This window comes from Synchiropus splendidus, chromosome 19, assembly GCF_027744825.2.
Source record: "Synchiropus splendidus isolate RoL2022-P1 chromosome 19, RoL_Sspl_1.0, whole genome shotgun sequence".
Lineage (NCBI taxonomy): Eukaryota > Metazoa > Chordata > Actinopteri > Syngnathiformes > Callionymidae > Synchiropus > Synchiropus splendidus.
Genome location: NC_071352.1, coordinates 13,228,023 through 13,239,884, shown reverse-complemented (window position 1 = coordinate 13,239,884; position 11,862 = coordinate 13,228,023). Strand labels below are relative to the sequence as shown.

Below are 11,862 nucleotides of genomic sequence, written 5' to 3'. Positions count from 1 at the left end.
AGTCGGAGGGTAAATTAAACACCTCACCTTCTGACTTATATTCTGTAAAACAGCAAGTGCAATGGAGCTGGAGACTGGTCGACTCCAGATATAATATACATGTGTGGTTTTAATTTGAGGCAGAAGATCCAAAGATGGAGTGGACAAAGTCCTCTGATCCTGGCAGTTAGAGGAGAGTCGGTAGCTCTGATAGGAATCGGTGTGGGACGAACAATGACGAAGACACAGTGGGAGGAAAGACAGAAGACCAGACTGTTGGGGTCGGAGGTCACATGTCCTTCTGATGTTGTCGAGCTGGAACCTGCATCAAGTTGCAGTGAGGAGGAGCCGGTCATGGAGGGACGTGTGTTTCAGTGCAGGTGTGGTCCGGTTGAAGTCAGAGCAGCTCCAGAGATGAGAACCAGGGAAAGCCTTTCTTCTCCTGAAATGTGTCCACTCGACAAAGTTTGTTTTTGTTGTGTCAAGTAACTGTCATGTTCACAGTTCAATAGGGGTGAAGTAGTTGATCACAGTCAAGTGACTGTTTTTTAGCTGCCTCACAGTGCACTCACTGGATCCCTAGACTTTTCTTCCCTCAAGTCACTGACTATTTGATGGAAAACTAACTGGTTGCTGCAGTCCTATCATGTCGATGTCACTTTAACTGAAGATGACTGATGTGAATTTAATTTTCAGTAGAAAAGTGCTTAAAAAAGAAAAAGTCCTAGTCTAGTCCTGATCACTGCAAAGGTTTGGAGAGACGACACCTACAGAAGCACGAATGTCTGCCTCCTTCACGGCCGACTCCATCCCAGTCCTTGTCTCTTTCCAAATCTAGGTTCACAGCAGTATGAACCAGACAGACATACGAGTCTCTTTATTTTTCTATTTGTGAGAGATGACACATGGGTGCGCTGCAGGGGAAGCCAGCTGTAATACATCATTTAATGTTTTATCTCCGAACATATTTAAATACAAACAGGAAACTGAAGTCGCCGTCTCAACAGGGGGGGATCTGGCGTCCATCTTGGTTCTTTCGCTGTGGGCGGAGACACTCGGTGGCGGTGGGGCGGCAGGAGTGGCGCCGCGGGCGGAGCGACACTCACCTCGCTCACTCATACACGTCCTTTTTGTCTGCGATGTATTGTACAATCTCCTCGGGAGTCATCAGCTTCTCTGCTTCTGCGTCAGGAATCTCGAACCCTGAAAGGAGCAGGACACCAACTTCACCACCGATGTTCATCTCGCATCACTCTTGCGCACTTCCGTCGCCGTGACGACACTCACCAAACTCGTCCTCCATGGCCATAATGATCTCCACCTGGTCCAGACTGTCCAGACCCAGGTCCTTCATGAAGTGGGAGGAGGCCTGCAGCTGAGGAGGAGAGGAAATCAGAGCGCGGGAGACCTTCACACGAGCCACGGGGAGAAACTCACCACCTCTGGGTTGATCTTGTCGTACAGCTTCAGCACATACATGACTCGCTCTTTGATGGACTCCAGAGTGAGGGGAGGGAGGTGTCCGTACAGCCGGCAGGAAACTCCGGGACAGACCTGAGGAGGCACCACACCAGGAGTTCAGACACGTCCGGAGACACCTCGGACTGAGACGAGTGATCACAACGGTTCTCCTCCGATAAAACCGGACCACTGACCACGAGTGGGACATTCAACAAGTGGTCAAGATGTGAACCAACATCCTCAGAGTAGAAACCTTGACATGAACACGGACAGCGTTTCATTGAAACTCAAGAGTCGCGCGAGTTGAACAAGCAGCTAACAGGCTAACGAGCCAAACACCGCTGTTCTTCTGGGAATATTTCTGAAATCTCACCGCAGAAAGTCAATGCATACTAGGTGACATGTCATCAGAGACGGCGCCAGACAACACGAATGGCAATAGCGAGTGTTTAGAGGTGAGCAGCGTGAAAGACGTCGGTAGGTCACCGCAAGGAAACAGAAGGCCACAACACTCACCGGGCTCCGCGTCAGCCACCGCGTCCTGCGGCTGTCTGCGGCGGAGGAGAGAGGCCGGAGCGCCGCTGCTGCCGGAGCTACGGCTCTGGGTGCCACCTGAGCCGGCAGGAGCCGGAGCGAGGGCCGAGCGAGGGATCGGACGCACTGCTGCAGGACACGGGCCGCCATGACGGAGAGAAGTGAGTGCTGTTTCCCAGCATGCGCCGGGAAGACGGTGCGAGGTCAAGGGCTCCGAGACGCGCATGCGCAGTCTCAAAGTGGCTTTAACAGTAAAAAACTTTTGATTTTGCGCTCATGTTGTCACCAACTCGACGGTTTATTGTTTATTTTCATGTTTTATTTAAGTTACGTATGTTACTATAGTGTATTCCAACATTATTCAGTCAGAAAAAACCCTGAAACGGTAGATAAATCAAGGTGAAAATATATCTACGATTCGGTCTCGATTAGTCGCGCCTGGTACTGACTCCCTCCCGAGCGGAGATCAGAGCACCGATAAACAGATGCTTCACGGTTAGCTGTGTTGTTTAAGCTCGCGCGACGTATCTGCTGTCAAACTCTCAGCGATGGAGCTTTCTGAAATACTCTACAACAAAGCGGAGTACATTGAAACGGTAGTGTTCTCGATTTCTCCCACTCTCGTTAGAAGCTTAGCCGTGTGGCTAACTGGGCGTTGGGCGTTTATTGCTTGTTCGCCGCTCGATTGTTGAATATTCACTGTTTTTCATCTTGAATTTGCTTTTGTTTCAGGCCTCCGGGAACAAAGTGAGCAGACAGTCGGTGCTGTGCGGAAGTCAAAACATCGTATTGAATGGAAAAGTAGGTTCCTGTCGACGCTGTTTGTTGTCATCAACACTTTATAATATATATATAATGCTTTTCTCCAGACTATTGTGATGAATGACTGCATCATCAGGGGAGACCTGGCGAACGTCCGGGTGGGGAGACACTGTGTTGTCAAAAGCAGAAGTGTCATTCGACCCCCGTTCAAGAAGTTCAGTAAAGGGTGCGTCCACAGTTTGTTGACAGGAATTATTTGTGCTCTGAAGACGTATTTTCAGTGATGTTATTTCTAACCAGCGTCCTGCTTTTATTGCTTCCCCAGAGTGGCCTTTTTCCCGCTCCACATCGGTGACCACGTCTTCATCGAGGAGGACTGTGTGGTCAACGCAGCGCAGATTGGTTCTTATGTCCACATCGGAAAGAACTGTGTCATAGTGAGTAGACGACATGCGAGCAGTCCCTGTGGGAGTCTGCAGTGGAGCATCACATGACCGTCATGTTCTGCTGAGCGCTGCGGGCTGCTTGGCAGATGCAGTCAAGAACAACGAATAACACTGATTTAATGTTTACGTTTTGCAAAATACATCTCACCTATTGTGAGTATTTCAGCTTCTGATGCGACATACTGGTCAGTCCTTTTCAGTTCTTTGTTCACATTCCTGCACATAAAGAAGCACTATCATAAATGTCGTATGCCGCAATATTTTTAAGTACAGTTGGCTTAGCGTGGAATGTTTCTGCGTCGCACACAAACGTTTCCCTAAAACAGTAGCAAACGTGAAGAAGCCTGTTTTGCTTCAAAACCATCTGAAGCAGCAAGAAATCTTTGAATGGACAGTAGTATTTTTTTATGTTACAGATTCAAAAACGTTTCACTTCTAATCACCTGTGTGGAGGCAGAGAAAAAAAAACACCATTCTCAAATGTGTTCCTTAAATGCCGATTTCTTTTCTCTAACAGTTCTAAGGTGGAAGACAGAATAGCTGAGACGGATTTCTGTATTGTAAATGCTGTTCATTCTGTGCCTGCAGGGTCGACGCTGTGTGCTTAAAGACTGTTGTAAAATCTTAGACAACACTGTTCTCCCCCCTGAGACTGTGGTGCCTCCCTTTACTGTCTTCTCTGGATGCCCAGGTGAGATCTGAACCATATACAGTGGTACCTCGGTTTTCCAGTGTCCCGGACTTCGAACAAATCGGAGTTCGAACAGAAATTTCGAGATTTTTTTGCTTCAGATTTCAAACGAAAATCCAAAACGCCTCTGAAAAAAGCTGGAAAACATAACGTGCGCGGACTGATCAGCTGACCCACGACGCGCTTTGTTATTGTGTATAACGCAGCCTCTGTATGCAGACGTGTCCCGTTAGCTCCATTTACTGAGTGTTTTTTCTTCATACTGAGGTGTAAAACCTTTCCTGTCTCCGCACTCCGTGGTAGAGTGTCACAGGGGAGGTGCTCACTCTCACTCCAGGGTTTGATGTCCTGTTGTGGGCTGGAGCTGGGACAGAGATGAGGCGAGTCTGGGACAGAGCGTGACTTGGTTTATGACTTTGTCACAGCCAAACTGCACAGAAGCGCACATTCAGAGCTGGACACGCACCGGGCACCTCTTCACTTCTGGAGAGACGTCACTCACTCGGCAACCCCTCCCACATGCAGCGGCCACACACATAGAGGAACAGCCACCTGCAGCAGACACTCTACATTCACTCCTACAAAAGACTAGTTTAAGGCTTGGAACGCATTCTTTCTTTTTCCATTCATTGCAATGGGAAAAACCCATTCAGATTTCAAACAAATTGCTTCTCGAACGGCCGTCTGGAACGGATTGTGGTGGAGAACCGAGGCACCCCTGTAATCCCAAGTGACATGATGGCTGTACTGCTGTCCTCTCTGCCCCCCAGGTCTGTTCTCAGGAGAGCTGCCAGAGTGCACACAGGATCTGATGATTGACGTGACCAAGAGCTACTACCAGAAGTTCCTGCCCCTCAGCCAGATCTAATTGCTGTCCCTGGAGGACCAGGACTGAAACACTCACCTCATTGATAACACGTAAATTGATGTGAGCTACAGTCACGTTGGAAGATTTGGACCAAAACACTCAGTGATTGTCTGCTGCAGCTGACCGTGAAGTTTAATGAAGACGACAGCCTCACCGTACTTTTATTATCATTGTAAAGCCTGTTTTGATTTTGTTTTCTGCTTCAGACCTTGTAAACAATATTTAAGCTATTCAGTTTTATTTCAATAAAATTGACTTTAATGTCACACACAGGGCAATCAAAAGTTAAGGTTGATTTTAGCATGAAAGTGCTGCAACACGACTTCTCAGAACACTTTAACTGGTCCTTTGGCTCCTTGGGATCAGTCACTGCCCTCTATTGCCCCCTGGTGGCGCATCAACGCTCTCAAGTTGAGGTCTGTAATATTTGACGAGAGCTTTTTTTTTTTAATTGAATCTGGAGTTTGAATGTGTCACAGAGTTTTATCGCCTGCTGGTTGTCCACGTGCGCCAGTCCTCTGACTCAAACGAGGAGCTGACATCACAAACACCTTCGGGGACGTGCACAGTCATTCAGGTGCTCCAGCCAGAAAAATGTCATCGCAAGTGGGGGTTTCCATCCACCTGCTCTCTGTCGAATTTTCCAAAAATAGCGAAAATAAGCATTAAGATAAACCTGAGAAAACAGAAAAAAATGTTTTTACCCTTGGAGCAGGTGGATTTGTGTGCGTATCGATAAAAGGAAATTGGGACTGTTTGCTGAACAGGTTTTGATAAAGAATATATTTTACCAAGTCGCATTATATTTTGCGAATCCCTTTTTAATTGCATTTTACTCGCAACCAGTTGCATATATCCAACTAAATAAGTGGATTAAAACAATAATAATAATATAATGATAATAATATAATAATAACAATAATGATAATGCATAGAAATAGTTTTAAAAAAAGATCCCTATAAAACATGTACACATGGATGATGACACTATGAGTGGAGGGGGTCGCTTTCACACCGTGTAACCTGTCTCACGCTGCACGAGGTCGAGCGGGAGGGGCAATGATTCTCATGTACCCAAATAAACAAAAATGCCCTGTCACACATCAATATACATTTCAGCAGAACTGCTCCGTCCTACGACATCATTTCTCAAGAAAAAAAAATGGAGAAATGCTTGAGCACCACCAGGAGTCTGTCCTTTCTTTCTTATTTTCGCAAGTGAGATCATTCTCCACTCCATGTTCAGTCAAGATGGAGGCACTCAGTGGGACATGATCATCTTCAGTCTTGCGTGGAGGACTTTTAAGAACTCAGCTCGGCTCACGTTTTCTCCATCTTGTTTATTCATTGGAGGTCTGTGATTCTCAATAAACAAACCGTCATTCACCAATGAATCTGGGTTTTTTTTTCTCTCCTTAAAGTGCAAACTTGCATCCACTTGCCCTTCTTCAATTCAAAAATCCCTTCCATCTGCAGCAACATTTGGAAGATCCAAGATATCAATCTTCATTTAGCCCAGATCCCTCTGTTGGACACAAGCGATGCCAAGTGTTTGCTGGAATAAAAATGATTCACCAGTTTCTGGTGAAGAACCACACCATCTCTCAAACAGCAACTCAATAGTTTTATTTCCTTTTACAATGTGAACCACATATCATACCAACAATAATGTTAAGTATATAGATTAGCCATGTATTACTTTAAAACAAATAGAGTGTTAGGAAACAGCTGATAAAAGTGTTGGCTCCAGACATACGTGTAGCAGTTTCGGTCAGGAGGAGCAGGACCGTTGATGGTGGCCACTTTGGGCCCAGAATTTCAACTTCCTCCAAGCACCGCGTTTTGACAGGTTTTGCCACATGAACTGGTGTAATTGAAGTCACCCCATTTGTTCGAAGTGTGAGGCCAATGTGGGGGAGCGGGGTTGAAACATAACCAGGTTTCTGTTGAAGGAATCAAAATACTTCACATGCTTCGCTCCGATTTAATCAAGACTAAGAAAGAGGGTGCTGATCCGGCATCAGTCTGGCACCAGATGGAATCCACAATGTCCAACAATAAACAAAAAGGTCCTGCTGATAAACTGATGATTTAGAAGAAGAGCAAAAACCCAAATTTTCTTCCCAATTTCTCTGCAGTTCGAGCCGGCTGCCATTCACTTCATGAGAATGAAATATGTGACCAAAATGTAACAGAAGAAAACCAAAGCATGCGTCAAACCACTGAACAGAACCATGAAAACAGAGCTGTGGATGGAAACAATCGGAAGCGAACACATGACAGTGCGCCGCCTCACACAGGTGGACGTGGCTCATGTCGGTCCGAGGTCTTCCCTTGACTGATATCCCCACACAGCGCGTGTCTCCCTGACCGAAAAGTGAAAGGCAACAAGAATGAACAGGCGTCTGACCCCGATAATAATCCACCCATTCCTTCGCTCCTGAGGTGTCCCAACATTCACTGCAACCATCAAATCCTCCTGCACTTGTGTGTTCCGGTCAGCCGTCTGCGGTGTCTTCAGAGAGGAGGAGGACGACGGGATATCCGGCTATGAGTAGTGTACGTGCGGGAGCGCTCTATTGCTCAGGTCTGAGGCCTCAACAAGAGGCCTGCTCACCAGCTGCTACTTCAAGTGGAAGAGCTGATTTGTTTGCCAAGTCAGTGGTGAAAGCAAAGTGCCAAATTATTATTGCAACTCATCAGAATCCAAACGGCAGCCAACTCTTAACAACAAAAAGCAGATGGCAGACAACACTTTGGCCGTCACCGCAGCAAGCAGTGGCAACAAATGTTGAGCTTCAACCCTGACGCCGAGGAACAGCGCGAGCCTTTAGCAGAATAAAACGTTGCGAAGTAACAGAAAGATGTTGCGAAGTTTTGTGACAGCGTACATCGAGTCCAGAATTTGGCGAGCAACTCCATTGATTTATCGTGGCCCTCACTTCCATATTAAGGTGGTGGGTGAGGAAGGGTGAGGTTGGGGGGGTGGAAGGAAGGAAGGAAGGGCACAGATGGGCAGAGTGGCTTTTACTTTTCAAGCAGCACAGTTCATTTTTCACCCGTCTGAGAAACCAGACTGCACCCCCGTCTTTGTGGTCTCCTTCTCAAGCGAGCGATGTCTGATAAGTGTGTGTGCCTGTCGTCGAGGCTCAGTCATCCGCACGCGCGTATGATTGCAGATTAGTGATTCAACGTTTCAAAGGAATAGGAGACATAGGACAGAACTCCAAACGCCTCTCCGTCCTGCCACTCACAAGCCTGGACACACGCGGCGAGGCTGCGCTTCAGATCATCCGGTTGCGTTTGTGAGTCGGGGAGTCTGTGATGACATCGCTACATTGGGTGGAGTTCCGTTTGCGGGTCCCGCCTCCTCCGGCTGTGGCGGAGCCTGTGGAGTCCAGATGCAAAGCCATCTCTTCCGAGATGAAAGTGTTCAGGTCCACATCCTGGAGCCCATTTCGCCTGCTGCGGCAAACCAGTCCCGACCCGGAGGAGCCTCCTCCGGCACCGCCTCCATTGCTGCTACTGCCGCTCACGTGCGTGGGCGACCCTGGAGCGCCAGAGCGCACGCTGATGCTAGCCATGGCCCCGCTCAGACCTAAGTCCAGACAACACACCGAGGTTAGGCTGAGCACAAATGATCTGCCAGAACTGCCTCAACACAGTTCTGTACCAAATACATGCAGAACAAAGAAGAGCCTCAGCGATCGCTACACCAAAACAGCCCGGTTAATCAAGCAGTTCCTCGCCAGTAGTTATTTGAAACTCAGACTGAACATTTTTGTAACTTGAGCCTGCAAATACCTTTCCTCTGACACCTAGACGTGGCCTGTAAAATCAAACACTCTTCTAGCAGAGCGCCAGGAATACCAATAAAACTAGCTTTTCACACAGATCACGTGTCCCGAGTGTAGGTGAATTGTGTTACGATGGAGTGAAACACAGGATGGGAGCCCTCTGTGTTAGAAAAACGTCAAGGAAGGAAGGAACAGCACCAATATATAGGTCTTCTGGCAAGTTTAAAATGCATTTTCTTATCATGCTGGGGAGCTGTGAGGTGACCTGAGCTATGTATGATAGTCATATCTCTCTTACCATGCAGTGCGATGGCCTCCCTAAAGGGCTGCAGGTCTGCCTCTACGGACGAGCCAGTATCAGCAGGTGAATTCGCACGGCTCGGGGCCACCATGGCCAACCTTGTATTCGCCCTGCTGCTCCTGTGAGGTGGCGTTTTGCCGCACAAAAAGCTGATTAGATCCTCCCGGCGGATGGTTCTCCTGCGCTTCTTCACCCAGGCCAACATGTCCTGCAATTCGACAAAATCCATATTTAACATGAATGAACCGTAAACTCATATTTTTGAGGCACAAACGGGACGGAACCCACCTTATTGCGTCGTTGGTGGCCTATCTGGATGCCTCGGTCAAAGCTTCTCTGATGGGCTTCTACGCTTTCTGTATTAAAAAAAAAAGACAATAGTATTCATAGTTCACACTTCACACAAGCCGAACTATAACAATCTGGAGGTGGCATAAGAGTAAGGTGCGTCTGTGATTTTCCTTGACTTCTCTGATTTCAGTTTCACATGGTTTGTGCTAGATCTTTGTTTGTATTTGACATATTTGGACCAGATGTTTTCACCAACATGCTAGTAGATGGAACAGATGACACACATTTTGTTTTCTTGCACAGAATTTGCAGACATAAGCACTGTATTGTAAATACAAAGACACACGTGTGGTAACACAAAAGAGTCAAATCTTACCTTTATACAGGTTGGTTACTGCCGTGGCTGCGTTCTGAAATGGCACCCACAAAGACAAGCTCTGCTGATGGCATACTCTGTCTGTGAGAGAGAAACACAACCAAGTTCATGTAGTGAATACTAAAAAAAATAACCGTGGTGACTCTTGGAAATGCAACAAAGACACAAATGAATAAACAACCCCCCCCCCCCCGTGAAAGAAGGCTAAGTTGAACTGCTGTGGGGGGAGAGAGAGAGGACACCCCCTTCAACTGCTGTACAGGGGCGAAGTTAAGATCATTTTCATTCGCCATTTTGCAAAGACAGACTTGGGCATAAAAATAACTGTCAGCCGGCGCTCATGGTCAGCTCAGAAAGCACCGACACAACAACTTAACTGCCCTCTCAGCAGGAAAGTTGCACAGCAATTGCACCGTGATAAGTTCCGCGGACCGTGATGTTTATTCAACGTCCGAGGATAGTAAAAAAAAAAAAAGCACAGCGAAGCATTTTAATCCACGCCATTTTGTGATTAAATACGAGGACGAACACATCCCGGTCGCGCTTGAGTATTTACTGAAAATAACCGGGGGCATGGTGTATTTCAAACTCGACTGAAGCCCACCGAGGGAGATATAAAGGAGCGTTTGGGAGCCTGTCATCGTGGAATGTCGCGTAGATACAATTGTTGTTGCCATCGCCATTTTGTAACTAGTCCGGCTAACGTTAGCTAGCAGCTGCTTGGACCAAGTGTCAACAAGCCAGTTTACTGGCCCCCAACGTTTTATAAGAACCAGCAAATTCAGAAACCATTTTTAATCTATTAAACTGAATACAAGTTTCAGCAATCGGGTAAAGTTTAGGGCACGGTTGTCTCCACAAGTCTACGCGAACCAGTATTGCAAAATCAGCTGTTAACCCTCCCCGGAAACGGCTAACGAAACGGTTAGCATTCGGTCGGAGCGAAGGTTGTGTAGTTCACGTAAACACTCCGAAACAATAACTCGATCGTTGAGCAAGCGGAAGGTGCAACGAGACGTCACTGGTTGGACAAAAAAAGTGCCGGCCTTAACCTTTGTACAACTGAGCCACGGCGGTAGCGGAGTTCTGGAAAAGATGCCACAGTTTATCCTGGTCGTTGTCGGCCTCCTCTTCGCTGGGCTCCCTCTGCTCGGCTTCGGCTAAACACTGCCGCTCCCATTTTGAGAACCAGTGCTCCGGTCCGTGTTCTTGTATCTCCGAATCTCCGTCTTCCTTCTTCTCCTCCATTTAATTATCAAAAACTAATAAAAAAAAAACGCCCCTTTCCGAATATTCAGAACCTTGGTATTCGATGTTGAAAACGTGGATCGATAGATTATAGTTAGCGTTTTCCCTTTTTACTATTTTCTGAAGAGTTTTTGTTGCGGCGGTGTGTCGTCGCTACCATCCACGAAGCTAAGCTGAGCTAAGTGTTTTTACTGAATGCCAACGTTGAGGTATATATATTCACAACTCAATTTCACACACGCCCCTTTACGCAAGACGGCGGCGCTCATTGGACTAGTCGACATCTAAGGCTGGGTTTAAACTTTGAGCTTGAAATGTCATTGGATGTTTATCCCGTCACTCAAATAATGTGCCACAAAGAAACCTGCGAAAAGTCCCGATTTCTAAGGGGGCTACCAGAATAATATGAATCTAGACGTTAAGAATATAGCAACGTCTTAAAATATACTATAATATTAATTTTATTATATTTTATTCAAAACACATTGAGAGATATTTTTTTAGCTGTGGCTGAGGGAATACAATTATTTATAAAGGCTGCCAAAAAGGAACCAGGACGCTGGCCCGTAAACCACAGAGCACTGTTTTTGTGTCTTCAAAGGAAAAATGGCTATTTCAGGTACATTATACAGCTTTTAACCTGCTAGGTGACTAGGCAAAAATGGTGATCAGTCAAACAAGCTAAAAGATAGTCCAACGACAAAGAAAAGTTTATTCATACAGAGCAATTCAACGTCTAAAATAGGTATAGTAATATACAAATACAGTAACTAGGAATTTTGATTATATTTAGATATTGTGTATCATACTATGCACTAAATAAAAACTATGTGCATTTCATTCTTAGGTTTTAGCTTTAGAACGATAACCTTTATTAGTTCAACAGTGAGGAAATAACGGTATATTGATGTTGACATTCTGAGCTTCACAACACTGCTGCTGACTGATACCGCGTCAAGCAATCACCAGACAAAAAAAGTGAAAAAATATGAAGAAAAAATAGATTATAAAAGCATGGAATATAACATTTTGCATCTCCACATATTTTACTTATATATATAAAAACAATGACCGATCAGAAACGTCCACTATATGCTCAATTTTATGA

At 46.1% G+C, this 11,862-nt stretch overlaps 3 protein-coding genes across 3 annotated transcripts; 1 reads left to right on the top strand and 2 right to left on the bottom strand.

The window, feature by feature from the left end:
• Positions 1-430: 430 nt before the first annotated feature.
• ndufab1b (NADH:ubiquinone oxidoreductase subunit AB1b) lies at positions 431-2,171 on the bottom strand. Its single transcript, XM_053851207.1, has 4 exons — positions 1,957-2,171; positions 1,417-1,533; positions 1,267-1,354; positions 431-1,182 (listed from the first exon to the last, which is right to left on the bottom strand). The coding sequence occupies exons 1-4, from the start codon at positions 2,122-2,124 to the stop codon at positions 1,091-1,093; spliced, it is 465 nt and encodes a 154-aa protein (XP_053707182.1). The 5' UTR covers positions 2,125-2,171; the 3' UTR covers positions 431-1,090.
• A 192-nt stretch (positions 2,172-2,363) lies between these two features.
• Positions 2,364-5,011, top strand: dctn5 (dynactin 5). The gene is made up of 6 exons (XM_053852528.1): positions 2,364-2,570; positions 2,707-2,775; positions 2,844-2,962; positions 3,062-3,173; positions 3,771-3,873; positions 4,644-5,011. Exons 1-6 carry the CDS (start codon positions 2,523-2,525, stop codon positions 4,739-4,741), a joined length of 549 nt encoding a protein of 182 aa, XP_053708503.1. The 5' UTR covers positions 2,364-2,522; the 3' UTR covers positions 4,742-5,011.
• Positions 5,012-6,334: 1,323 nt separating this feature from the next.
• On the bottom strand, positions 6,335-10,946 carry hapstr1a (HUWE1 associated protein modifying stress responses a). Its single transcript, XM_053852527.1, has 5 exons — positions 10,559-10,946; positions 9,507-9,587; positions 9,128-9,195; positions 8,837-9,047; positions 6,335-8,339 (listed from the first exon to the last, which is right to left on the bottom strand). Exons 1-5 carry the CDS (start codon positions 10,752-10,754, stop codon positions 8,026-8,028), a joined length of 870 nt encoding a protein of 289 aa, XP_053708502.1. The 5' UTR covers positions 10,755-10,946; the 3' UTR covers positions 6,335-8,025.
• Positions 10,947-11,862: the final 916 nt, after the last annotated feature.

Coding starts and splice junctions, on each gene's coding strand:
- ndufab1b (XM_053851207.1), bottom strand. CDS start 2,124: ATGGCGGCCCGTGTCCTGCAGCAGTGCGTCCGATCCCTCGCTCGGCCC. Junction 1,355..1,416: donor ACAAGATCAACCCAGAGGTG/GTGAGTTTCTCC, acceptor TCTCCTCCTCAG/CTGCAGGCCTCCTCCCACTT. Junction 1,183..1,266: donor GGCCATGGAGGACGAGTTTG/GTGAGTGTCGTC, acceptor TGCTCCTTTCAG/GGTTCGAGATTCCTGACGCA.
- dctn5 (XM_053852528.1), top strand. CDS start 2,523: ATGGAGCTTTCTGAAATACTCTACAACAAAGCGGAGTACATTGAAACG. Junction 2,571..2,706: donor AAGCGGAGTACATTGAAACG/GTAGTGTTCTCG, acceptor CTTTTGTTTCAG/GCCTCCGGGAACAAAGTGAG. Junction 3,174..3,770: donor TCGGAAAGAACTGTGTCATA/GTGAGTAGACGA, acceptor CTGTGCCTGCAG/GGTCGACGCTGTGTGCTTAA.
- hapstr1a (XM_053852527.1), bottom strand. CDS start 10,754: ATGGAGGAGAAGAAGGAAGACGGAGATTCGGAGATACAAGAACACGGA. Junction 9,588..10,558: donor CGTGGCTCAGTTGTACAAAG/GTTAAGGCCGGC, acceptor TCTCTCTCACAG/ACAGAGTATGCCATCAGCAG. Junction 9,196..9,506: donor AGTAACCAACCTGTATAAAG/GTAAGATTTGAC, acceptor TTTTTAATACAG/AAAGCGTAGAAGCCCATCAG.